Source organism: Pangasianodon hypophthalmus, chromosome 15 (assembly GCF_027358585.1).
Source record: "Pangasianodon hypophthalmus isolate fPanHyp1 chromosome 15, fPanHyp1.pri, whole genome shotgun sequence".
Lineage (NCBI taxonomy): Eukaryota > Metazoa > Chordata > Actinopteri > Siluriformes > Pangasiidae > Pangasianodon > Pangasianodon hypophthalmus.
The window spans coordinates 11200049-11227873 of record NC_069724.1 but is presented as its reverse complement, the minus strand read 5'-3'; the positions used below and the strand labels follow the sequence as shown (position 1 = coordinate 11227873).

General features: G+C 39.2%; 2 protein-coding genes across 5 annotated transcripts; one reads left to right on the top strand and one right to left on the bottom strand.

The window, feature by feature from the left end:
* The first annotated feature begins 3979 nt into the window (after positions 1-3979).
* med15 (mediator complex subunit 15) lies at positions 3980-19946 on the top strand. 2 transcript variants are annotated; one of them, XM_026941344.3, is made up of 18 exons: positions 3980-4125; positions 6954-7041; positions 7127-7178; positions 7289-7312; positions 7407-7577; positions 7682-7968; positions 9385-9705; positions 11422-11526; positions 14415-14522; positions 14893-15011; positions 15831-15964; positions 16983-17117; positions 17206-17269; positions 17367-17433; positions 18415-18572; positions 18810-18976; positions 19137-19235; positions 19618-19946. In XM_026941344.3, the coding sequence occupies exons 1-18, from the start codon at positions 4049-4051 to the stop codon at positions 19752-19754; spliced, it is 2313 nt and encodes a 770-aa protein (XP_026797145.3). In that variant the 5' UTR covers positions 3980-4048; the 3' UTR covers positions 19755-19946. The 2 variants fall into 2 exon arrangements, with proteins under 2 accessions (XP_026797145.3, XP_026797146.3); XM_026941345.3 differs by lacking the exon at positions 14415-14522.
* A 219-nt stretch (positions 19947-20165) lies between these two features.
* Positions 20166-26701, bottom strand: si:ch211-222n4.2 (uncharacterized protein LOC101885505 homolog). 3 transcript variants are annotated; one of them, XM_034311435.2, is made up of 7 exons: positions 26262-26701; positions 25510-25570; positions 22933-23050; positions 22639-22846; positions 22464-22564; positions 20979-21038; positions 20166-20896 (listed from the first exon to the last, which is right to left on the bottom strand). In XM_034311435.2, the coding sequence occupies exons 2-7, from the start codon at positions 25535-25537 to the stop codon at positions 20782-20784; spliced, it is 630 nt and encodes a 209-aa protein (XP_034167326.1). In that variant the 5' UTR covers positions 25538-25570; positions 26262-26701; the 3' UTR covers positions 20166-20781. The 3 variants fall into 3 exon arrangements, with proteins under 3 accessions (XP_034167326.1, XP_034167325.1, XP_026797148.1); XM_034311434.2 differs by lacking the exon at positions 26262-26701 and adding an exon at positions 25975-26250; XM_026941347.3 differs by lacking the exon at positions 26262-26701 and adding an exon at positions 25975-26250 and having other exon boundaries at positions 20979-21035.
* Positions 26702-27825: the final 1124 nt, after the last annotated feature.

The following is a 27825-nucleotide window of genomic DNA, read 5'->3' as shown; positions in this document are numbered from 1 at the left end:
TTATACAAAAATTAGTTCCGGTCCACTAATCTGATTGGTCGAGCGGAGGTCCAAGAGTGCCTATGGTTCCTATAACCGCACTGGGACTCTTCACTGTGTGTATCACTCCGCTCGTCTGTGTTCGCCACGAAAAATTCCACTTCCAAGTTCGAAAGAGTTACTACAGTAGAGTTAGCCACATCAGCAGCAGCCATGGCAAATGATACTTTTCAAGGAATATAACATTTTCTACAGGATCTATTTCCGCTAGCTCAGCAAACATAAACAGAACCATATTATAATACTACATAACCATATAATATTGGCCATACTATGTCCAAAATGTCACTTACTCTATATTAATTTCTTGTTTATGGAACTGTTGTATAAAAGCAATATTACACTCACAATCTTGGGGTTATACCGAATATTGGCACGGCTGTGATTATCTACAGGCAAATCACAGCCGTGACAATATTCAATTTAACCACACTCTTACTCATGCCATATTGCTTAAATAAACGTCATATCACACATTTTAATAGTTTACCATTTAATGATGTGGAACAACCAGGAGACAAGTTAGTTTCTATCACTTACGTTACAGCAATGATAAACACTCATTCCCTCACCAGCATCTCCTTCTCTCTCTCTCTCTCTTTCTCAAAAGACACAGCTTGTCATTTTAAAAAAGAAACTGGAAAGCATAAATTTCTCTGCCCTCAACACTTTGCAAAGCACCATGACTGTTACAAAGCACTGACTCTTTTGCGAGAGACTCCTTCTATAAATGTTAGATAATTGTCTCTTCAACTTCAACTATTATTTATTTATAATAATAGTCTTAGGTTATGAGGCACATCCGTACAAGAACCTGTGCATGAGCAGTTACTATAGAAACAACAACATATTTGAATGAGTGCATTATCCTCTCATTCACGTTACAGCCTGAACTACCGTCTGAGCTGTATGGTTATACAAAAATAATGCACATCTTCTGACCAATCAGATTTGAGAATTCAACTACACTAAGGAATAACAGATTACAGACCATGTGATTATATGAAAATAATCCACACCAGGGTGGTGTGATACAGCCCAATGTGATGTGGCCATTACTAGCATGTTGATGACAGGTTTGAACCTAAAAATCCAGATTGAAACTGATATCTATAAAAAAGGAGCAAAATAGGATGCTAAATGAAATGTTTTAACAAAATCTAGTTCACAAATAAAATGTTTTGTTCTGACTGGCCTTCAGTAATCTTGTCTAATAGTTGCTGTACATTGATTGGCTGATGGTGGCCATGTTTATCACAACTGTCCTCAGAGACACTGATGGGACCTTGGACAAAGACACTTCGTGCAAGATTTCAAGTTGACTGGACCAATGGTTCCATATTTAGTGCCAGTTTCATGTTTTGTCCTGTTATAGCAGGACCATGTGGCCAAGCTCTGCCATTCTGTGTGTGTGACCTCAGATTAAGCCCATACATAAGTGTGCCAAGTTTGGTGAAAATATCTCAAGAGTTCAAGAGTTAGAGCCATTTCAGTAAAAGTGGCCACGCCCTCTTCAAATGTTTTTGCCTGCCATCAGGGTGATGAATCACAAGTTCAACTTTTTTTTTTTTTTTTTTAATAATTATTGATCTAAGGAGTCCAAACAACTGTCCTGCACTGGTTTTATTTTGGTTGAGCGAAAAACCTAGGACTAGTTCACAAACGTTAATCGCAAATATTTAATGAACACTTTGACTGACTCCAATGGTTCTTGAAGCAAAGCTGTTCAGAATGAGGAGCTCCATCAAACAGTGTGAATTACTTGTGTTTGTGTGAAACACTGGTATATAAAACCATTTATGTGCATGAAAATCTTGATAGCACCCCTCAGAAGCTGATTAGTTTAAAATTTCTCACAGACCTCTGGAGCCAAGAGTCAAGCAAGTCCACAAAGTTTCGCTCTTGATCGGCCTTTCTTAACCTTGTCTAATGGCTGCTGAAAATTAATTGGCCAATGGCAGACATGCTTTTCGAGGTATGCGACTCTCCTCATAAATATTGATTGGACCTTTGACAAAGACACTGCATGCAAATTTTCAAGTCAATTAGACCAATGGTTCTGTAGTTAGAGCCAATTTCATGTTTTTTCCTGTTATAGCGCCAACAACTGGTCACACTCAGTAATGTGACCTCATATTGACCACATAATCTCCAGTCCGTTAATAGCCATTTAAGTAAAAGTAGCCATGCCCACTTCAAACTTTTTGACGTGTCATCGTGAGGTTAAATCAAAAGTTCAATATTTTTTTGAGAATTATTGATAAAGGGACTCCAGAGAATCTTCCTGCACTGATTTGTTTCCAATTGGACGACTGGCCTAGGACTAGTTCGCCAAAGTAAGGCTGTTTCTCAATTCTAAGACCGGTCTTGCCAGGCTATCTTGGAAGAACGAACTCAGAAGGACAGGAGGACACAGAATGCAAGTTTGCGGGAATTGAGATGCGCTGTGATCTTCCTGTTGCGTGATGGACTGTCCCAGCACACTTCTAGTAGTGGGAAAGGACCAACGAACGAACAGTGTCAGACTTAGCACTACGCAAAGGTAGGCAACCGCTGTGGGGCCCCAGAATCCAAGGGGCCCCTAAAAATGCAAATTATATATATATATATATATATATATATATATATATATATATATATATATATATATATTAATGATTAATACTAAATAATGGGCCTCATTCCTATATTTTGCCTAGGGCCCCAAATCACTAACTCCACCCCAGCGAACGGACAATAAATTCTACACAGCAACATTCATAATTTACATTATTATCATTATTATTTATATTTATTTTACATTATTTTTAATTGTATTTTATATCTTTTTCTTTACAGGTGTTTATGTGTGAATAAATATGCATATTTAATGTTGCAAATGCTTTGTTAATAATAAAATAATTTGCTAAATCTTATCTCCCTACTGTGTGGTTATACATGATGTTGTGGGCTAGCTGATGATTATGTAAGTGTGAAAACAGCTGAAGAGATCTGAAGTATTGGCATTGCATGTGGAAAGATGGGACAGTCTCCAGACTCCCCCCCCACACATCCACTCTCTGAAAGAGATCACTGTGGGGAGGTGAAAAGACCTGTAGTGCTACATTTATTATATCTGCTAGATTTATTATAGCTGCTTGCTGTCAACATGATAACCGTAGTGTGGAATATCTTTCGCAAAGAATCCAATATGGCGGAATATTTTTCATGGCGGAAATGAAATCAGAGATGTACGTTTTGTTCGTCTTGAGCCAAGGATTCCAATGAGAAATGGTTCAAAAGTTATGCAGTTTTGTAATTTTTTTTTAGGTTTTGTTTTGATCACTGTAGCGCCACCGTGTGGCCGATCGGGGCGACCCTTTGAGCCGGTGTAGACCGGTGGAGTGCTACTGTACCATCCCTTAAAGTTTCAGATCTCTAGGACTTACGGTTTGGTCTGCACTATCAGTTTTACGGCATAATAACAATAATAATAATAATAATAACGATAATAATAATAATTCTTACAAAAACAATAGGGTTTCAGCACTTCGTTTTTGAACCCCTACTTATGCATCCATAGCCCCAAGTTCATGCTAACTTCTGGTTTGTAGTTGAGGTTTTTTTTTTTTTAGTGATGAAAATTCCGATTCTTTTCAATGAATCAGATTATTTGACTCAGCTCTCCAATAAGAACCGACTCATTCGGCTTCCGAATGGCTCACTGCCTTTTTTCCTTTTACGAAATTAACGATAGCAGATACTTACGATTTTTCTTCTTTGTCTGAAATGTTTTTACTCTATCTTATAGTTAGGAAATTAACATTACTTTGTGTTGCATTTCAGCAAGTCTACTGAAATTATATAATACATTATTGTGCCCTGTTGTGTCTGAACTTCATTAAGAAGATTCTTATCAATTTATCGGCTCTCAACGTTGACATGAAAGAGCCGAGTAAAAGAACCGACTCACACAGCTGATTCATTCGCAAATTAATTCAGGTTAGTGTTAACTGTTAGGAGATTTACAATGTCGGGGATGGAGGTTCCTGGACCTGATAATGATTGGAGGAGTCAAGGATTCAGACAAAAAGTAGTCACGCAAATGTAAGTCCTTAAAAAATACGGATTAAACTGTTCAGGAGGTTAAACTCATTTGAGAACGTATATAAGATCCGTCTGGTCAGCGCTAGCTAATCATTATGCTAGCTATCTACGTAGCTTAGCATTAATCTTAGCATCTATTGAGCTAAATTTAACCCGTCTGCTGACAATTAAATAAATAAAATGCAACACACCGTATTGTGTAACACATTAGCACTTATGTAGCAGTGTAAATTGACAAATGATAAATATTATTTTTCTACCTGAGTTAGCCAGTGTTAGCTAATGTCGCATAGCTGTGTTTTCATCCACTGGACCAGAAACAGAAAGGGTTCCAAGTGGAATTGGAGATATTTACCTAACACCTAAACACAAAAACAGAAAATAAAACTATTTTCAACGAAATCTACATCTCAGTTAGGGAACAGCTCATACATATAGTGGTCCATAAAACTCATAAATGCGTTTTGTTGAGGAATTCCGCCTCTTTACAGTGAGTCAGATCATTTGATTCAGCTCATCAATAATGGCCGACTCTTTCACTTCTCAAACGGCTCCGATGTTGAAAAGCGGTTTCCAAGGAAGTATTTAAGCAGGTACTGAAGTTGAATGAAGGAATGAATAAGTGAATGTCACTCTTTCACTCATGGACTGACTGACCGACAACATTTACGAAGAAAGAAAGGAATGGAAAGGAGTGAAAAGGACAGCAAAACCGGTTCATATAAATGAGTCGGATTCTCAACGTTCACCTTAAAGAGCCGTTCAAAGAGTCGACTCGTTCGTAGACGAGCGTGATTGTAAAGGTGCATTAGGAAAGATGAATCAGACTCTCAATATTAGGTCTCTAGCAGTTAGGTAACTAGAGTTAGCATTAGCAGGGACTATTAAGGCATCACTTTCAAGGAATGGTGTACGTTGTGTATTAATTAAGGGCATTGCATTCCTTCTTTATTTTAAATATACATGGAAAAAGTATCTAAAATTTGAGGGAAGATAACATTATCTCACAGGTAAATACAGTGAGGTCAATAAGTATTTGATCACCCTGTGATTTTGCAAGTTCTCTTACTTAGAAATCATGGAGGGGTCTACAATTTGCAGCATAGGTGCACTTCCACTGTGAGAGACAGAATCTAAAAATACAAATCCGGAAATCACATTGTATGATTTTTTTTTTAAACAATTTATTTGTGAATTACTGTGTTAAATAAGTATTTGATCACTTGCTTATCAGCCAGATTTCTGACCCTCAAAGACCTGTTATTTTGCTTTTAAATAGTCCAGCTACACTCTGCTCATGATTCTAAATTAGTAGCACCTGTGTGAGGTCGTTAGCTGTCATAAAGACACCTGTGCACCCCACAATCAGCCAAAGTCTAAGTAGCAACATTAGCATTATGCTAACGTTGTTTGATAGAAGACCAAAATACATCTAACAGCAAATCAGTTTACAAAATATTTTGTAGACAACTTTTGCTGCAACATATTAAACTGTGTTCCTGTAGCTATGCTGGAGAAAATATTGAATGATAAATTGGAGGGAAGTGCAAAAAAAAAAAAAGAATATAAAGTGGCTTGACCAGTGGTGGTTCTGGCTTCCTTGGTCTCCACTGTAGTGCAAATGACATGGACACACAAAAAAAAGTTTGTTACAATATAAGAATATAATTTAGGTTATTAAAACTGTTATACTGCACAATCCAAACTTTCATGTAATTTGGCTATTGCTGACTATTATGGTGTTAGTATAACTAGCACTGCAAAATTACACATTCGTAAAGTTACTGCAAAACATCATAAGAGATGACATACATAACATACCTTTATCTTTGTCCTGTTTCTCATCGTCCTCCTTTCTCCTTTTTTTGAAATTGAAATCCTGATGGCTTTGATCTTTTCATTCTCAGATGTTTTTATTCTCGTTCACAGTCTCTCTTTTCATAGTGTTTTCATACACACACGCTTGTAAACATCTATCCCATTCTGCCCCGTCAGCCAACGCTCAAGACCAAACCTTTCCACACGTGTGCTGTACAGTGTGTCAGTGTCTCGTTGTCGTTTATTAAATTTTTTACAATAATCTAAGGAAATTTCAACTGTATGTCACTGGATATATATATCAGGAGTAGGGAAGCATTTTATTTTGCGATTTCACTTAGTTATTTATTTATTTTTTTGTATGGCGCTATTAAAATATTGTCCTTTCTCTATTCGAGGCTTCTAGCAGGTGAGTTTTCATGAGCAGACAGACAGCAGTAAAGGTGTCTCACTGTCCACTTTATTAGGAACAACTGTACAGCTGCACATTCATGCAGTTATCTAATCAGCCAATCATATGGCAGCAGTGCAATGCAAAAAAAATCATGCAAATGTAGCACCATTCTGTGTAAACTCTAGAGACTGAAATTCCCAGGAGATCAGCAGTTTCTGAAATACTCAAACCAGCCCATCTGGTACCAATATCCATGCCACGATCGGGGTCAGAGATCACATTTTTTCTTCATTCTAATGTTTGACCTGTATCAGCATAATTTTTTGCATTGTGCTGCTGCCACATGATTGGCTGATTAGATACTTGCATGAATATGCGTGAACTGGTGTTCCTAATAAAGTGGATGGTGAGTGTAAGTGTGTCTATGATGTCCAGTACCCTGTATTGCAACCCGTATTGCATTCATGAAATACATGCTCAGTTTCATCTTTCTCCTGTAAATGAAAAGCTAATTTCTTGGCAAGGGTTGGGTATCTTGCACCACTTTTCTCAGGCCTGGTTGATGTTGTGAAGTGTTTGATCCACTGTTATTGAGACATTCTTTTATTATTTACAGAGAGGATGCCATGCGCAAAGCTGGAACAGCTCACACCAAATCCAGCAATGACATGGAGAATCATGTGTTTAACAAAGCCAAAAGCAGAGTAAGTAATGTCTGTGAGTGATATGTGAAATAACCAGCACATTAATTAAGTAGATATTCAGTGAGATGATTGTGAATGTAAACAGGAGGAGTATCTGTCCATGGTTGCCAGGCTGATCATTCATTTCAGAGACATCCGTAAGTCCTCTGTTCATATTGTTTTGTTAATCTAATGCTTTCTATTATCCGCTTTTAAGTGCATTTAATAAAACCAGCAATCTGTTGATTTTTTTTTCTTTTCCCCCCAGATAAAAAAGCACAAGGAGGATCAGGTATGCTATCTTTCTCTCTCTCTCTCTCTCTCTCTCTCTCTCTGTCTCTGTCTGAATGCAGTATTTCAGTTCTGCCTCTTTTTGCCCACCTCAGATCAGATGAACCCTCTACAGACTCTAACAGGGGTAGGTGGTCCCGGAGGCCCCGGCACTATTGGCATGCCCTCTCGTCCTCCTGGAGCCCCAATGGGTGCCATGGGGGCCATGAACCAGATGCCGATAGGCCAGCACGCCATGCAGGGAGTTGCCGGAAATCAGCAGGGTGGTACGTTCATCATGCAGATGCACTGATGCGAGAGGTGTCATTGCTGTTACGCTTGAAATAGCACCTCTTTGCAAATTTATTTTATGTTTGAATTTGTGACACAGCTGGAGCAGCAGTGCAGTTGCAGATGGCACAGCAGCAACAGCAGTCCATCCAGTTTCAGCAGTTCCAGCCTCAGCAGCAGACGGCCATGCAGCAGACGGCCATGCAGCAGCAGTTTCAGGCCCAGCAGCAGTTAAAACTGCAGCAGCTGCAGCAACAACAACAGCAGCAACAGCAGCAGCAGCAACAACAGCAGCAGCAGCAGCATCATCAAAATCAGTCACTGCAACACCAGAACCAGCAACAGCAGCAGGCCCAGGCACAACAGCAACAACAACAACAGAACCAGGTCAGCACATGTTTTAAAAAAAAAAACAAAAACAAAACTGCACTATGAACATGATTGGTGCTTGGGACCTGCGTTTTCAATGTCTGAAATGTTGTCAATTCTTGCATTGTTTTATGGATATGCTGAGGAGCCTGTTACTGGAAGGAAACATATGCATTAGGGCTGGGTGATATAACAGAAATCATCATCATTATACTTGAAAACAAATTTTACAATACGCATTATGTATCATGATATTTCGGTGTGCTAACAAACTGCCAGCAAAACAGCAGTGTTGTTTTTAAAAACCTGTTTGATTATCCTTTTGTTTAATGTCTACAAAAATAAATTGACACTGAAAATAGAGGAATTTTTATGAATCTGGAAAAATGAAACGTTACGCTTTTAACGATTCCGTTAAAAAAAAAAAACAGCTGTTTCCACTCAGAGCATGTATGTTTATTCTGAAAATGATGAAACAATATTGCATTATCCTCAATAATGCAATTTTAGGTACCAGTAATTTTTATTATGAATAGCAATGTTGCTATGATTTATAATTTGTTTTAGAGAAGCTGAATAAAAAACACTGCTTTTGCCATACGATATTGAGTGAAAGGGGGTGAGGGGTGATAAAGCAGAGTTACCGTGATCACACCAAAGTTGATTATTGACCCATACAACCCAAAGTATACCTCTTATACCACAGCAATTTGCCAACATTTTTTAAAATTTGATGAATGACACATCATACTTTTGTAGATATTTTTATAGTTACATTTTTAATGTTGTAGAATATCGGCGAACCCCGTATCACTTACATTATGCCAGCTATTGTTCAACAGTCGTTCCCTCACCAGCCTCAGTAAAAATGCAGCTTGTCATGTTACAGAGAAGCTGTAAAACATAAAGTCACCTTTCTTATTTTGGAAAACTTAGTTACAGCTTTAACTCTGAGCATTACAGAGCACTGACACTGGAGACTCCTTCTATAAATGTTAAATAAACAGTGCTGCTGTTGTAAAAATAAATAAATAAAATTAATCAACACCTGATTAATCAGATTTGAAAATTCAACAGCACTGAGGTATAATAACATTGGCTAATATGTTATTATTGCAATATATACAGTAATGTTATATTTTTCACACATTAGATTAACGGGCCATATTCAGGCTGTGAGTTTTTTCACTCTGTTTGATCTTATGTTTTCTCTGTTTTGAATGTTCAGTATTCCAGTTAGTAGTTCAGTTGTTTTGTACAGTCATAATGTTCTGTATTCACATGGTGGAGAATTTTTTACGGTATTATGCAGTCCATAACCAAAACAAGAAAAACAGGGTATACATTTAAACTCAAATTTAAATTTCAGCTGAATGTATTCGGTTGCTGAACATGCAGTGCATCTCTGGTTAATTTGATTGCTTCTCCTTCCAGCTGCATCAGTCCCGGCTTCAGCAGCAGCAGTTAGCACAGTTTCAGCAACTCCAACAGCAACAGCAGCAACAGGCTCATGCTCAGGCCCAGGCTCAGTCCATTCAGCATTTACAACAACAGCAGCAGCAACAGCTTCAGCAAGCTCAGGCCCAGCCAGGTCAGATGCCCCCACATTCCCAGCCTCCCCCCCAGATTCTTGTGCCCCAGGCTTTGGCCGGTCAGATGCCCCCTGGGCAGCACCCGGCCATTGGTACCCTCAGCCAGCAGCAGCAGCAGCATCAGCAGCAGCTGAAGATCCAGCAGGCCCAGCAGGCTTTCCAGGTGAGGATTACCGGCAGTCACAATGCAACATACATGTATGATTTCATCAATGCTAAAGTGTGTTTTATTAAAGTACGCCATAATCAGAGCTGCCACAGTAAGTTATTTGTTAACATTTCTATAAATATCTGTGAACAGTCAAGGTTGTCCCGTCTCACCTTATATAGACTGATGTCACTTTGCCGCAGTGTGTCTGTCACACAAAACCAACTGAATAAAAAACACACATACACAATGCAGGATGTTATATACTAAGATGGAATACAATAGCAAAATGAAATGGATTTGGAATACTGTGTTGGAATGCTTTTTGCCAGTTATTATGAATGCAGGATTAGAGGCTTAGTCCATTAACAGGTTGTAGAACCCAGTATGTGTGAAGGTGTGTGGGAAGGAGGGCTCAGGAGACAGACAGATGTTAATCTCCAATGATTCATACAATTTGCAAAGAGTGTGTGACATGAAAAGAAGTGCCCTGGTCAGTCAGGATCTCTTTCGGAATCCTGACTTGGGAGATAAGTCGGAAGAGTGCTTCGGCAACTCTGCATGCTGAGATGTTGCAAAGAACCACTGCGTTCAGGCATCACATTGCATAGTGCACTAAAACTCACTAAGTGGAGAAGTGTCCACGATAGCATCTGGTACCTCCTTCCGGGTTTCGGCACCACTGTAGAACCCAGTAGGTGGGAAGGAGGACTTGGGAGACTTTGACAGAGCATCAGGGCTTGCTTTATTTCTCCAACATGTGTGTTCTGGCGTGCTCTCAACAACTCAACCAGAAAAACAAAATAAAACACAGTCCCAACATTTTGGGGCTTTTGCCTTGATCGAGTTTCGATCAAACTTTCCAGGAAGCGAAACGCAAACATGACGTTTGTTAAGCATCCATTGGACTGGCACAGTGGAAAAATGGCTTTTGAAAAATTCACAGGAGGGCGAGACACCTCATGCTATCAGAGAACAATGGTTTTGATAGTAAATGAATGGGTTATGAAAGTAAGTTTTGCTATATATATATATATATATATATATATATATATATATATATATATATATATATATATATAGCAAAACTTACTTTATCTTGAATACTCAACTGGCAGGTTGCTTATAAGTGAGCACTACTAGCTAATAGTGTTTCAAGGCTGTTAATTTTTACTAGCTGACCAGTAATTCAAAAAAGGTAGTTGAATAGTCATCTTTTCCCTAGTTAAAGCAAAAACAGGTTAAGAACAGTGCTATTTAAATTTTATTAGTGCAAATAAAGATGATAACAGCAAAAAAGACCTCAATCAACACTCAATTAACAACACACAGGTGGGATTGGCTTATGTGAGCTAGCATGTGCCCCTGATCTGACGCTAAACTACCTGAGTGGGATTGTATAGTGACACGCAACCCGTGGCAAGGAATGCACTTTTTCCACATAGCGCTGCTCATGGCAGAATTCACTATAACTTATAAGTGATAACATACGACCACAATGACACCATGTTTTGACCGTTTCTCACAGCCGTTGTTTACTAAACTTTAAGTATTCTCTTATGCAGTTGTAATTTAACAATGATGTAATAACACATTATTTAGTATTACTCTTTTACACAAAAAGATATATGTCCTTAATTTGTCTTCCAATCCAAATAATATTTCTTATGCATTTATTGACCTTTTGCTTGCTGGCTTTCGTGTGCATTTTGTATGTGTGCGTCTGAGCAGGCTAGAGTTTTGCAGCAGCAGCAGCAGCAGCAGCAGCAGCAGCAAGTCCAGCAAGCCCAGCAGGCAGCAGCAGTTCAGGCCCAGCTTGTGACAGTTTCTGGCCCGGTAAGAGCTGTGCAAGCTGTAACGGCCACATGGGAAGGGAATGAATGGATTGAGCCTGGAGTGAATGCATGCCAACTGAGTGAACATTAATATTAATACTTGATGGATTGTTTTCTTTTGGTTGTTGACCCACTGAATCCTCACAAAGCCAGCAAAGAAAAGAATTACTGACTAAAATGTTTAAATACATGAGACTGTATTTGAGTGGGTATCGTAGAGTCTATAAGGTTCTAATTTATTTCTAATTATAACAGTGAAAATGGTGGAAAAAGGGCCAGTGAAATTCCCACACTTCACATTACGAGCCTGTAATATGATGCATTTTCACCATGATTTTCAGTATTTTTTGAGGAGCTGAAGAACTACTAAGAACTCCTGTCTTCTCAGATTAAAAAGCATATCTTAGTAATAAGCATATCTTAGTAATAGTTTTTTTTAGTGAGTCAAATGGGCAATAATTCTGCAAACACGTTTGACCAATCAGTGCTCTAAACTCAGAGCAAGCTCTGCCCCAATGAGGCATGTGCCAATATTATAGTTTTCATATCATAATTTTAACTTTTATTAATATTGACTTACCATATAACACTAATTTATTTATAATCTTGATTGCATTTTATAAAATGTATATAAACAAAGTGCCTTTAGTTTTGTTCAAGATGTGGCCTACGTCCATCCAAAAGAACCAGGTGGGACTAGAGAAATGTTACTGTTTACAGTAACATTGTGTTTTAATAAATGACAGTATGTTGCATAACTGATTCTTGGCACATGTCTAGCTGCAATAGCAGGAAGTAAAAAGGTTCCTGGAATTAAATCGGTTCCTTTGGTGGAGATGCATCTATTAGTTAATGACCTTCCTGGTGAGGAGGAGGGGGAGCCTGTAGAAAAGACACTGAACAAAACCTCTTTTCTGTTTCCCAGTATTAAACTAACTCATTGAGAGGTCTCTTGAACTGTCCCCCTGTGTGTTTCGTTCCTTTGAGGGAATGATAGCATTCATGTCTCTTAATATATATTGCAGTTATATGGTATAATATATATCTCCCGTCTGACTCATACACACATATAATCACGTATGCCTGATGTAAAGTACTCCACAAGAACAGGTTAAAAGGTTTTAGTGCTTAGAGCTTGAGAGGGGTCTTTATTTTCTTTTGCCTTGCTTTCCGTGGCTAACAAACTGACTGCATGCTCTGCTTCTTTTGAGTCACTGCATACATGTGCTTGTGAGTTTACTAACTGTTTGATATAACTGTTATTACAGTTATGCTTTTGTTTGTATGCCTTTTAAGTAGGGAATAAAACACTTGGTGTGTTGCTGTTATAGTAAAATAATGAGTGACTGGCTGGTGTGATGGACCCACAAAGGTTACCACCACGCAGTAGATTATTTCCTTTAACAGCACACCCCAATGTTTTATTTCTCTTATACCACAGCGATTTATCGACATCACAGTTTTTATGCATTAATGAACGGCATGCCATACTTTTTAATTCGTTTAGAGTACCATTTAATGTTGTGGAATGTCTGCGAAACAAGTTCCTATTATCACTTTGTACACGTTATAGCAGCTATTAACAGTCGTTCCTTCACCAGCCTGTCTTTTTGATTCCTCTTGAAGTTAATAAGACAAAAAATTTTTATCATGTTATTGAGAAAATGCACATTGGTCCTGAAGACTTTTTCCCAAGTTGGAAAACTTAAATTTATCACTTTATCTCTGACTGTTACAAAGTGCTGATACTGGAGATTCCTTCCATAAATGTTAAGTAAACAGCTCCTTACGGAAAACTTCACCATATCAAAGATTGTTAAAAAGTTTTTTTGTTTTTTTTTAAATAATTATGTGCACAGTCCACAACACAAGTTGTTGTGAATGAGCTGTTCTTATAGAAACAATAGTATGAAGACATAAATTTAAACCTGTGATTTGCAGCTGCACTGTCAGAGCATCTGTTATAGAAAATTAGCAAACACCTTCTGACCAATCAGAATCTAGAATTCAACAGCACTGTGGTATACCTTTCATCATCAACTAGTAAACTAACACACAATCTTTCTTTGGAAAGGAGCGAACAATTAATGGAAGTCTGTTTCACCCAAAATAAAGTTCTGCCTCAAAGTTCTGCCACATTTCACTTTTTCAGTGGTCACACAGATGGGCTGGTGTGGTGTAGGATTTAGTGTGACTTTCTGTAATTCATAAACATAATCTAAACTTCATGTGTAGCTGAACTGTTATGGGGCATGTCTGGGACAATTGCACAATAGGTTCTGATCCCTCAGAGTTTGAAGGAGGAATTGTAGTGGAAAGCTGTATGTGATGATGATAATTTAGCTCTGCTTGGAATGAAATTATAAACTAAATAGCATGCATCCCCTGCAATTTTACAATCTTTTTTTTTTTTTAATATAAGATGTCTGAAGTAAGTGCATGACAATTTGGGCCTGTATTTATGGATAGCGTTGCATTACTTGTTGCTGATTGATTGCATATGGGGTAAGGAGGAATCCGGTGTACCTTTTGATTTGATTTTTGCCTCAACTGTTCATTTAGCAATAAGTTCATGAGACATAGATACATGCATCACATTCGCTCTCATCTGGCATGATAAATCAGGAGTTAGCATGCTGCCCATTAGCCTGTTGCTGTTTCTAATCTGCACAAGAAGAAAGTCACAGTTGAGCTCACACTTTATTATAGGTGATCACCTGCGTCTCAGAACGTCTCCCTATGTATGTGCTTCTGTGCCTGTAGTCCCTCATTAGACCTGAGTTTTCTGAGTGTGCATGTGTGCATGTGCTTTCTCTCATATCCGCTGATGCACTGCATTTATTGTTTTTGCTTGTGACATGTCTGTTGTCCCCTCTGTCCTCCTCAAAGATGATGCCCCGTGCTGGGATACAAATGCCACCCCGGTTGCCCCGCGCCATTCCGAACTCTGCCATTCCTCCAAACCCTGCTGCCATGGGAGGACAGCAAATGCCACAGGTATTTACACCAGGGGCAGAGTGCTGGCTTTCCAGTAGGTGCCCATGTCTGTGGCTCCCCCTCTACACCCCCTCGCAACAGAGAGGCTGTCCATGAGCAAGCCTTAACATAACAGCTGTCCCCCCTTGTCCCCCTTTGTCCCCCCCTCCCCCATTTAAACCCAATCCTTATGTGTGTAGGGGAAAAGGGTGGTAAGGTGTTATTGCTATTTCTGCAAGCTGTACAGGTAAGTGGAACAGTGAGCCTCATAGTGTAAGCTGGTGTTTTATGTGTGTGACAGTCCAGAAGCTTTAATGGCCATTAGGGTTGTTTAGTTAGAGTAGTAACTCACAGATTCATGTTCATTTTGACTCTATCTTCTTCTCCACAGGGTCAGCAGATGTCCTCACCATCTCCGGTCCAAGTCCAGACACCCCAGCCTTCCATGCCACCTCCCCCCCAGCCTCAACCCTCTCCACAGCCGCTCTCCTCACAACCCAACTCTGTCAGGTACATTCATTCCTGTGGGTCTCTAAATCTTCACGACTCTAAATCCTAATAGATTGTGTAAAGAATTTTACACTTATTTGTGTAGACTTTCATAGCACCTAAAAATTGGGAAATGCATCCTAAATGACACATGTTCATGTAAAGTTCTCCATCAGCATCCATTCATAGGTTTCCTCTTGTTCTTTTTTAACTTTAGGGAAACTTCTAGAAGCTGAGAAACACAGAATTGAAAGGAGTTAAATGAGTAGTAACACTGTCTCTGTCACATTATGTTTGAGTTCACTTTATAAAAGCACTTCTGCCTGAATCCATTCTGGTCAGAAGCTCTCAAAGCCTTTGGGACTTATTAATTGAGAGAAAGAGAGAGAGAATGTATTTTGTGGATGTTCCACAACATTAAATGTAGCTTTAAATGGATAAAAAGTATGACTTGACATTCTTGTCATGCTGTTATAGGAAAATAATCAACTTTGGGATGGTAACAGTAACACCTGTGATGAAGCACCCATCACTCAGTATTTTACTTCAACTGCACCACACTGATTCTTTTAACTTATTTAGAATCGCTTTATTATTTAGAAGTCATGTTTGTAGTGTAATATTAAAAAGGAAAAGTGGAAAGCATATGTATTTGAGAAGTGGTAATCCAACGCTCCCTGACCATGTCTCACACACACACGTCTTACAGTGCAAAAGTTTTGTCTAATAACATCATAACCAGGCATGTCATCATTGTAATAGAAGCCATGGTGTTCCACTTTAGTGGAAATTGCTGTAAGGACATGATGGTCATGGAAATATATTGTTTTTGTTTTTCAGTTCTGGTCCAACTCCATCTCCAGGAGGTTTCCAACCCAGTCCTTCCCCACAGCCTTCACAAAGTCCAGCCACAGCACGTACACCACAGAGTTACCCAATGCAAGTGCCGTCTCCTGGACCACTCAGCACTCCAGGTATGCAGCACACCAGTGTAGGCCTCTTGGCATAAATGCCATATATTCTGGACCGTAAGACACGTTTTCCCTCTCTAACACTATATTTGCCAGTAGTACTCTGGATTTAGTGTTTATATAGTAGATGTGGTGCTTTTGTTTTAGGAAGGACTATGGTTAGCTCAGTGCTGCGTAAAATTACGGATCCCATATAGGGGCGATGGAGAAGAAAACAAAAATTATTCTACATGCATTGATATAAAGACATATATGCCCTTTATGATGTGAGTGCTGAGGTTTTAGGATTGAACATTGCTGTGGATAGACAGAGATGTTCCAGGTCTGAATTAATATAGCACTGAACTACGGTAACACTAATGGGACAAACCCTAGTGCTAACCCCAATGTTCCACTGAAATCAGGAGTTGGAAGTTTTTTATCTGATATTGATCTACATGTCTAGGAAAGTGGTAAGTGTCGTAAGGAGACATTATTTGCTACATTAATTGGCAAATAAATTGCTACAGTGCCATAAGCTGTAGCTAAAAATCATTTATCCGTCAACCGAGAAAGATCAAGCCAGTGATCTTCTACGTTGGAAGAGACATACAATATAAATGGAAAATAAAGACATAGTTATAACCTGTTTTCATAAAAATAATCCCACTTTTAGTTTATATTGAGGCAAAGAGGATAATACTTTCCTAATCTAATGTTGCTTGTTTTAAGGTATCTTTTATGTCAGCAAACTCAGGCAAATTAGATTTTGTTCATGGTTTACTATAAACTAGGTAACACCAGTAGAGAGCGTTGGAGAGCTGATATAAAGGCAGTACAAGCATAAAAATACAGCAGTGTGTGTGTGTGTGTATGTGTGTGTAGATTTTTAATGGGGGTTCATCTCAAATTCTTGAGCAACTTGTCTGTAAAATTAATTCGGGTTAAGTGTCTAATAAGAGTAATTTAAAGTCATTTTGCGATTCAGAATACCTTGTGATGATTGGAAAGTGTGGTAAGATTTGCTCGTGCTTGCCTGCAGGTAACCCCAGCTCTGTGATGAGTCCAGCAAGTGCGTCCCAGTCAGAGGACCAGCTGTACATGGACAAACTCAAACAGCTCTCCAAGTACATTGAACCGCTGCGCAGGATGATTAACAAAATTGACAAAAATGAAGGTATTGTTTGTATTTTTTTTCAGCTTTGTTCCTAGTGTCGCTGCTTTTCTTCTGGGTAAATGTTGCATTTTTCCTGCTTCTTTTCCAGAAAGGAAGAAGGATCTGAGCAAGATGAAAAGTCTGCTAAATATTCTCACTGATCCCAACACCAGGTGAACGCAGATACGCAACCTGCTCATTAAGCACTCATACGGTCCATAGGTTTGGACTTTTAGTTTAGCCTCATCCACTGTCCTTCTCTTTCACTAGATGCCCCCTTAAAACCTTACAGAAGTGTGAAATAGCCTTGGAGAAGCTCAAGAATGACATGGCAGTGGTAAGTCATACAGGCACTTACACCCTGCTGTCTAAGGAGATCAACACTTCTATGCTAAGACCAAAAGAGTATAAGTTTCCTTGCTGTCTGGATCAGAGGCCCAGTCTTTCTTTTTCCCTTTCAATCAGAGGGACACTAGGCAATCACATGCGATTGGTTTGCTGATCACTAGAGAATAGACCAGTTAGCACTCTCCTTCTAATCAAGGGACCTACATGACACTTGGAAACTAGATGGGAATCAAAGGATACTGATATCAGGATAATTATGGAACTGTTTACACATAGTATTTATATATGTCCGCATTCTCTATGCATCATTATTTCATCACATTTTTCCTGTGCAATATTCAAATAAGCCAACTAGATAAGTGGCATGCAGTACAAGAGAGGAGTAATTAATATTACTTCAAAATATTATAACTATTATAACAGTATCAGCAGTAATGTGCAGCCTTCACTTATTCATTTTCTTCATCCAGGATACGCTTGTTTTCCACAGTTGTGTTTGACCACATTCAAGCACACACTGCTGCTTTCCTGCTGACTCATCTAGCTAGTTAGCTTATTTGGATATTGTGCAGAAGAAATGAAATAAAATCATGATGCATAGACAGAACAATCATTAAATTGGCACATTTCCCCCTAAATAATTTTATCTCAGGTCACCAGACGACCCCCCTAGAGGCACTCTGTTTGATCACCTTCTGATCACAGTGTGTGTTTAAAGTGTGATGATGCTTTCATATGAAATGCATTTGATCGTGATCTAATCACTGAAAATACGTGTTATTGCAATGTATAAATGAAGCCTTATAGTATTAGAGTTAATTCAGAATATCTGCCAGTTATGCCAGCTCAACACATGCATTGTTCTTATTATGTAACATCCTTTTTAGATATTAAAATATCTATACCCAGCTGTTGCATTCCTATTCGAATCCCATAATCATGTTCTAATCCCTGTGCATTCCTTCCTCAGCCTACTCCTCCTCCTCCAACAGTGCCTTCCAAAAAGCAGTACCTGTGCCAGCCACTGCTCGATGCCGTCTTGGCCAACATCCGCTCACCAGTTTTCAACCACTCCCTCTATCGAACGTTTGCACCCGCGATGACGGCCATTCACGGACCACCCATCACGTGAGTGCCACTGAAACGCTTTGCTTTTGAAGTAATCTCAGCAATTCAGCATTCAACATTAATAATGCTAGACTGCATTCACAAGGAAATTTTGTATGATGTGCCATAACACATTTCTTCTTCCTTTACCTTCTTTGTGCCAGAAATCAGAAAAAACACATCTGATTCTTTAGAGTAAGAATTATTATGCTTACGTCATGCACTGCTTTAACCACACCTCTCTCACTCGACCTGCAGAGGGCCCATCATTCCGACTCGGAAGAGGAAGTATGAGGAAGATGATCGTCAGACTATCCCAAACATCCTGCAGGGGGAGGTAGCACGCCTTGATTCCAAATTCCTTGTCAACTTGGACCCGTCCTTCTGTAGCAACAATGGGACAGTGCACCTCATTTGCAAACTGGGTGAGTTTGGATGTCAAAAAATCTGTCTCTCTAAACACCTAATCGTTCATAGGAAAAAAAAAGTTTATCACAGAGGAGACAGGTTACAGAGAAACTAACTCTAAAAGCTACAAGCGGAGCTTGTTATATAGTATGATTCATTTTGTTTCCATTGTTCCAGATGATAAGACCCTTCCCAGTGTTCCTCCTCTCCAGCTGAGCATTCCGTCAGACTATCCTGAGCAGAGCCCTCAGTGGGTCAACGATGATCAGCAATACGGTAATAGAGCAGTCACCTCAATTCAATAGACTAGTGAAACAGGGGGGTGGGGCCAAGTTGATGGCTCCAGGTTGGTGGAGGGGTTCAGTGAACTGAGGAGGTAGGGTCAAGTCTGTGGCTCCACAGGGTCAAAGTGGTGGCTCAAGACTTCAGCTTGGCAAAACTGTATGTAAATTTGTAATCTGTAAATCTGTAACATGAAAAGAAAAGCACTCTTTGAATGTGTTACAGTTTGCAAGTGTACAGACAAAATTTGTGCTGTAAGTCATGTAAGAGAGTTTGCTGTGGCATTTTTACAGATGTTGTATTATAAATACATAACTAGATCTGCAGTCTGTAAAATCTGATACAGCCACAATTTCACGTGTCTCTTTCTTTGCAGAGGCAAACCCATTCTTACAGAATCTCCACAGGACCATGACGTCTAAACTGCTGCAGCTTCCCGACAAGCACTCGGTCACTGCTCTCCTCAACACCTGGGCTCAAAGTGTGAGACAGGCGTGTCTCTCTGCTGCCTAATCACGGCACCAAGGGTTCTCTCGCAGCATAAAACTCATCGCTTCTGTCTGTCTGTCTGTATAATTTGCCCCTGCAGATCTGAATGAAGTATTATAGTTATCTTAATCAGTACAGGTTTGTAAAGGACCGCTAAAAACATTGGTGTGCGTAAATGTATTTTTATTTACACTAATAAATAATGTGTTTGCGTCACTGTGCAGTGTACAGTGAGGTTTATAAAGCAGCTGATATACCTAAACAGCCTGAAAACATGTGCAGCATATATTCTAGACCATAAATCACTAAAGACAACTGCAACTGCATTCTTTTCTGTCTTTCAACACTGAAGACGTACACATTTGAATTGTGATCAGCAGACTCTGTTTAAGAGGTGCGACTTGAGCATTTTTGAGAGCGTTTAATTGGATGCATACACTTTACTCCAGGAAGAGTAATATTTATATGAAGAGTTTAATTCCAAAACTCTAACTAACATTTTCTGGCAAATTTGGTTTAAGACTTGTTAAATTTAGGCTGAGCTGACCCGTTTCCCCTTCTATTAAATTTATTTATCACTGGCATTTGTAAGGACACACACACACATTATGCCAATATCTTATTGCTAACATCTTTTTGTAAATAACCAATAGGATATTTTTGTATACCTATCTGAAACAACAGATATTCCTTTGGTTTTTACAATAAATTGCCAACATATATAACGAAATGAAATCAGTTAATGCACCAAGCACAGAAAATGGAAAAATAACATTTCTCAAATAATCAATTGCTATACATGCTTTGTTAAAACACAGACACAGTGGATATGCCCTTTAAAGGGGATTACCCCTTGATGGTGTAGTCTGATATTTGTTTACTGCTTTTACAATTTATATGGAGTTAGTTAATAGACCTGCTCCACAGAAAAGTTAACTGCCAGAATAACATACCTCCTGTAAACACACTAATACACTGCAGATTACAACTGGGCAAATAACAGAGTCACTGGGAGAAGTGTTATAGTCTGGACAATACAGCATTGAACATTTTAAGGTATTTTTCTCCATAAGCGGCTCCTCTGTACAGCTCGAGTTCTCCTGCTGAGGCTCTGTTTGAGTGAGGGAAGGATCACTCGCTCTGCCATGTTGGCCTGACACACCACCCTGTCACACAGAGATGAAAGAGGAGCTCAGTGTATTAGTTAAACTAGCTATGTTATATCCTGTGGGATGAACCGTAACTTACAGTCCTTTGGGCAGGGCGCGAAAAGGAAGCTTTGGAAACATCTCCGGCTCCTCAGCTCTGCTGAGAAGGAAAAAGCGACGAGTAGAATTCAAACAAAACATGCATAGCATTCCCTTTTACACCAAATGCAGTCTGAAGTTTGAATTATCAGGCTGCTTTCACACTTGGTGAGCACTTTGTGTACAGATATGAAGTAAGCGGCTCATGCAACACTCTTACCAGTACCAGCTAGTACCTGGCAATAAGAAGGAGAAGAATACCTTCACTGTAGCTTTAAAGGCAGAAAATAAAGACAATTTCACTGCAGTCACAGTTAAAGTGGGATGTACCATTGTGTATTGGTGAACATCCCAAAAATACACACACTGTTATCTTACATTGCAACAGTGGAATATTGACAATGAAATATTTTTGATTCAGTATGTCATAAATCTTCTCATTATTGCTCCATAACTAATCTTTTCACAGCCATTCTGCCCTCAATGTTTGTATTTTCTCTGACAGTTTGCGACCTCATTGGTCGGGATTACATGCAAACCCACATTTACACTAAGAGCGACACACTGACAGGTGATCATTTATTTCCTATGTACATGCAAGACAGAACCACGATTTCAGCAACAGTAATTTCAACTATGCAAACTTTTCATTTTTCCATTCACAACTTCACTTTACTAGCTGAAGTTAGGTCCCATTTACTGTTTAACACCCAAAAATAGAAGAAAAACGTATAACCATGGTTTCATCGTCCAACTTATCTACCAACAAAGCTAGCACATATCATGCAATCACAAATTTTCACAATGATTAGTGCATTATTTCATTTGTACTTAACTAGTTAACTCTAGAATCTACATATATCTACATATAGCTACTACCATATCTCATTGGAACAAAAAAAAATAAATGCTGGATAATTCATGCCAACAAGCAACAACAGTAGTTGCTACATGCCCACAAGAGGCAAACTACAAGCAATACAAGGCTTACTGCTTCTTTGTGTGAATGTGGGGTTAGTCTTGTAGTCCAGGGCACAATTAATGTAACTAATAAGTAATGGACGTCAATCTTACCGAAAATCCTTTCTGTACACACTCGCTCAACTAAATATTACAACAAATGCTTTGGTAAAATAAAAAGTATTGCAGGTTTACAGTATTTAAGGTTCAAATTTCACTTTCTAATGTCAGGAAGCAGGGCTTTGGCCTAAGGGGGCAGAATTTTACCAAATTTACAAATTACCAAATTCCACTAAGGTAAAAATGATTCAGGTTGTTCCAAGTTTAGCTCATATGCATAGATGACTAGTCCCACTGCGTCTGTGTGACATGAAGAACTGGATTTGGTTTGAGGCAGAAGTTTAGAGATATTTAAAAGATTAAGTTAGATGTTAGATTAATGTTAGATTAATTAATCTAAAAATGTTAGATTAATTAGTATCATAGATCCAGTACGAATCTAAAGAAGGAAACTAAGGATAAGAACCTTTTCTCATCAGTGAGATAGGCTTTGGCCATAATGTAGTTCTCTGGGGTGATTTTCCGGTTGAACACGATGTCCCTGAGAACGGCCTTGATGCGGACAATCTAGGGGAAACACACACTGCTGAAATGTCTGCATGTGAGAGAAGAATTGGCTTGTGAGGATTTGGTGCATTTACTTCCTGAGACTGAAGACTGTTGGCGTTATACAGCTGCCGTATGATGACCTCACACTCCCGCAGCGTTGGGGCTCGAGGTGGTTCAGACGGGCTGCTGTGGATCCTGAGAGGATGGAGAGAAGTGATGAGACCACCTGTGGATTCTGGGAGAGACTTGGTCCCGCCTTCTGAAGCATCGGAGATGTCATCACTGACTCTTGTCTGTGTGCTGATATGTCGCAGTGTCACACTCAGATAAACCTTACTTACTTGTACTACAGAGTGTGATAAATGCACTGGGCATGTTTTAGTTACCAGAGGTGTGTGTCCTGTGGCAGGCGAGTGTCTTCTAAAGTCCGCTCGAGGTAGAACTCTCTCTCTGACTCAAATGTCTTCACCTCAGTCCAGTGCTTTTGTGCTTTGCAACTGGACCCTGAGCAATGATCCGACATGAACATAAATACACAGAAATATGTTTTTACTAAGAGTACAGCCACACCACAAGTGCTTAATTCAGACTTTTTCTAAATGATGTTAGTTTTAACAGACATTCAGAAGTAAAGAAATAAAGGCAGTTTCAATCTGTTTCTGATAATCTGCATTAGAGGCTAACAGTAGATTCACATGACACAAATCACTAAAATGGAAGGAAGAGGAAAATCAACTTTATAGTCCAATGGTTTCTATCCTAACCTCTGCACTGTATGTGTAGTGTGTGTATGTGTGTGTGTGTGTGCTTGATTACCACGGATGAGAATTTAGACTTGTTTCCCTGCACTGAGAAAAGAACCAAAAAAATTGTTTGCTTCAAACTCACTCACAGTCATGGGAAAAAGAAAGTAGTCATATTTCCCAAAAACTAAGCCAACATTCAGAAACCAATTGGGAAAATGTAAGTACACCTTTCCTACTTCCACTAGTGAAATGCACAAGATTAGTTAATCATCAAGAAGTGTGACTACTTCTATAAAAACAGACCTTTTGGCAGTTTGATGTTCTGGAGTGCATAGGTGTGTGTCTACATCATGCCAAGAAGAAAGGACATCAGCCATGACCTTAGAGAAGCAACTGTTGCTGCTCGTCAATCTGGGAAGGGTTATAAGGCCATCTCCAAACAATTTGAAATTCATCTTTCTACAGTGAGAAGGATTGTTTACAAATGGAGAGCCTTCATGACACTTGCCAATCTTCCCAGGAGTGGGAGTCCCAGCAAATTTAGTCCAAGGTCAGACTGTCTAATGTTCAGAGATATAAAGAAAAACGCAAGAGCTACATCATGTGACCTACAGGCCTCCGTAAGCACATTAAATGTTCATGACAGCACAATCAGAAAAAGACTGAACAAGTATGGCTTTCATGGAAGGGTGGCTGGGGAAAAAGCCTTCTCTCTGAAAAGAATATGGCAACATGACTTCAGTTTGCAAAAACTGAACAAATCACAAACGTTCTGGAACAATATCCTTTGGACTGATGAGACTAAGGTGGAGATGTCTGGTCATCATGCACAGCACCATGTTTGGCAAAAACCATACACAGCCTATCACCAAAAACACTTCATACTAGCTGTTAAGCATGAAGGTGGTGGTGATGATTTGGGTTTGTTTTGCAGCCACAGGACCTGAGAAACATGCAGTCATTGAGACAACGATGAACTCCACTTTATACCAGAATATTTTTCAGACAAATGTGAGGCCATCTGTTCTGCAGCTTAAGCTCGGCTGAAATTTGGGTCGCGCAACAGGACAATGAGCAACAAGCAAACCAGCAAATCGACAAATGAATGGCCAAGTCAGAGTTCAGATCTCAACACCAGTGAGATGCTGTGGCAGGATCTCAAGAGAGCTGTGCATAAACAAATGCCCTCAAAAATCAATGAACTGAAGCAACAATGTAAAGAAGAGTGGTCCAAAATTTCTCCAAAACGATGTGAGAGACTGATAAACTCCTACAGACATCTCTCACATTGTTTTGGAGAAATTTTGGCCCACTCTTTACTACAAGTTATTGTTGCCAAAGGTGGTTGTACATGTTACTGAATTATAGGGTGTACTTATTCTTTCCCACCTGTTTTCTGAATGTTGGATTAGTTTTTGGGGAAAGAAAAATACTATGACTATGACTAATACTGAAATCTGTTTGTTTTTTTTTTATATAGAAGTTGGGGAGGCCCATACAATTGTTAGTTAGGCCCTGATAAATAAAAAAAATAAATAAATAAATAAAAAAAAAGAATTTAAGGCGGGTGTACTTTCTTTTTCCCATGACTGTATAATGGAAGTCTAAGGGCAGCTCTTCGATAGATATTTAAATTAGTCTCCTAGAAATTGCAACCCTGCAGCTGTTCCACAGCAACAATGATGGTGTTCAGATGAGACAAACATGAGAGAAAGTCTTACCAAAGCTGTTCTTATGGACTTTTATCTTATAACTGTAACTTTTCAACACCATGAGAGCCACACAAGAACAAATTCTTCCCACTGAAAGGACTGATTCTACACATTTTCAGTCCTTTCACATTTCACAAATTCATGTCTGTTTTAATCACATATATGCTAAAGTTGTGAGCACAGAGATTAGATTGAAAAATTAATAAAACTTTAATGTCAAGCTTTCTGTGGATCTGAGAAATAGAAAGCAATCTGGGAATGAGAAGGAGCCAGTAGATTTGGGAGGGATGCCCGGATGCCTTCCCAGACACAGAATTTATCCAGAATTTTAGGATGTCAAGGAAAACATTCAGCAAGATTCTTGAGCCTTGTAAATACAAGGCACACAAATGAAAGGCTGACTGTTTAGACCTGCATCAGACTTCAGTCACACTTAAGAACGTAGCCACCAGAAATTGGAATTGAAAATCTGAGTCAAAGTGATTTTTTTTTTACAAGCTTTTACCTTTATGGCGTAACCTTGGTGGCTGCATGATCAGGTAAAGCTGGAGTTACTAGACCTTTGGCTGGAGGAGAGAAAAGCGTAATGTAAGGCCCATGATGTGAAGGAGTATGCATGATGACGTGTGCTTAATTTCACACAGTAAGGATAGGACAAAAGACAAACACATGACTTCTTACAGCATGGACACTTGTATGAAATAGGCTATTAGCTCATTACGAGTCGCCATAATATGCTCTGGGATATAAGTTAATATTTCCAGTTAAAATTTTCCATGTTTCATATGTGGCTTCACTACTTTAGAACTTGATTTTATCGCTAAGCTGAGTCAGATACATTTGTGAGTATTTTTTCCAGTAAGTAGGCCTATGTACACTATTATTATAATAGGATGCTGCAAAATATCAAATATTTTTGAAGTAACTTCAAGTACAGAACAGTTTTATCTGCAAACATAGCTAACATTACCTAATTCATGATATCACTATCTAACAAGTAAAAGCGCTACCAGTACTACAAGTCGTACTACAGGTATCCTCATCTACCCTCCACTGTTGTCTCAGTTCCTAAGAGAAAAGGAAGGTGGGGTCTGGAACTACCAGTATGTCATACAGAAAGCTGACTTCGGGCTCCTAAGTGGTGCAACAGAAAAGTGTTTCCCCCATTTCCCAGATCAATGTCAACTCGACATTCGTCATAATGTCGCGCTACTGGGAAGAAATGGGTTTTACTGGTGGGACAGTGAGGTAAATTACCTCAAACATTTGACATAAGCATAAACTTCAAACCTCTCCGTGTTTTAAGAGACTTCAGGACCGCTAACCACAGGAGTCCCCTTTTACAGTTTGAACGCATCACGTGACACAGTGTGCCACTGCGCATGCGGGTCAGTTCAGGAGCGTGATCTGTTCAGAATAATGTCAGATATAGGCCACACTGAAAACATAGTGTGAACAGCTTACAAAAAAAAAAAAAAACGGATTTGTGTGAATTTAAGTTCACAAAACGTTAGCACGGACATAAAATTAGGCATTTTCTGTTTTTCTGTGATGCAAATTCTGTATGTCTGACACTGGGTAAACAAATCGCAAGTAGTTAGCAAATTTAGCTCAACTGGTTTCTGAATGGGGTTAACTGCTGATTCTCCCCACGTTACTCTTGCTCTTTATTTTTCATTTTTGATATGCTAATTTTACCCTTGAAAGGAAAGATTCGCTGTGATTAACCGCTCGATGGACTGAACCATTCGCACCTTGGGTGTGTGTGTGTGTGTGTGAATATGAAGGTTAAACTCTCAACCTATTTATTTAGGAAACATTACAGTATTTACAGCTCAAAGTAAATAGAAATTTTATAAACTTTAATACAAACTACACTGATTTTTATCCATTTTGATGTTTATATCCACCCCATGGCGGCGGTGTTCATTCCGCACCGCGTGCAGTAAAGTGATCGCGCGCTTCGCCCCCCGCTGAGGCTACATGACCCTCAGCCTCATTCAGATCAGCTGGAGGAACAGATCAAATTTTAAAGAGCAAAGAAAGATTCACCTCCAGCGGGTTTCCTCTAAAACAATATAATAATAATTGGTTTTTAAATATCTTTTAGGGGAAAAAAGATTTACCCCATTGAAAATCCCTTAAATTAGATATTGTTAATAAGAGTTGCGCAATTATAAAAGTCAATTAATTGTAATAATAACTCTTACTGCATGGTCCATTATATACTTTTAGTCTATATATCACCTTACTAACTCAACTCAAAAATGAACAGCAGATATCAGTAATATACAGTACACATGCCATGCTACATGCTGGTAATTACAAAATGTTTAAAATATATTTGACAAAATGTTTAAAAGCCTAACCTCTTTTGGTGGCTGTGTCTCATCGACTGTCCTCAGACTCCTATCAGCTCAGCTCACACTGCTGTACTGCTGAACTGCAAGCAGGACCGCGGATCAGAAACCCGAGAAAACATCACACCGGCTTTCCCACCACACCTGTCTGCCTCTGCCTCTCATTCTGAATGCCTCTGGTTCTGACCCTGCCTCTGATTCTGAATTGATCTGGTCCTGGCCCTGGTTCTGACTCTGCCTCTGACTGCCTCTGGTTCTGACTCTGACTGTCTCTGGTTCTGCCTCTGGTTCTGCCTCTGATTCTGACTGCCTCTGGTTCTGACTCTGACTCTGATTCTGACTGTCTCTGTTTCTGCCTCTGGTTCTGCCTCTGATTCTGACTGCCTCTGATTCTGACTGGCTCTGGTTCTGACTCTGCCTCTGGTTCTGACTGCCACTGGTTCTGCCTCTGATTCTGACTC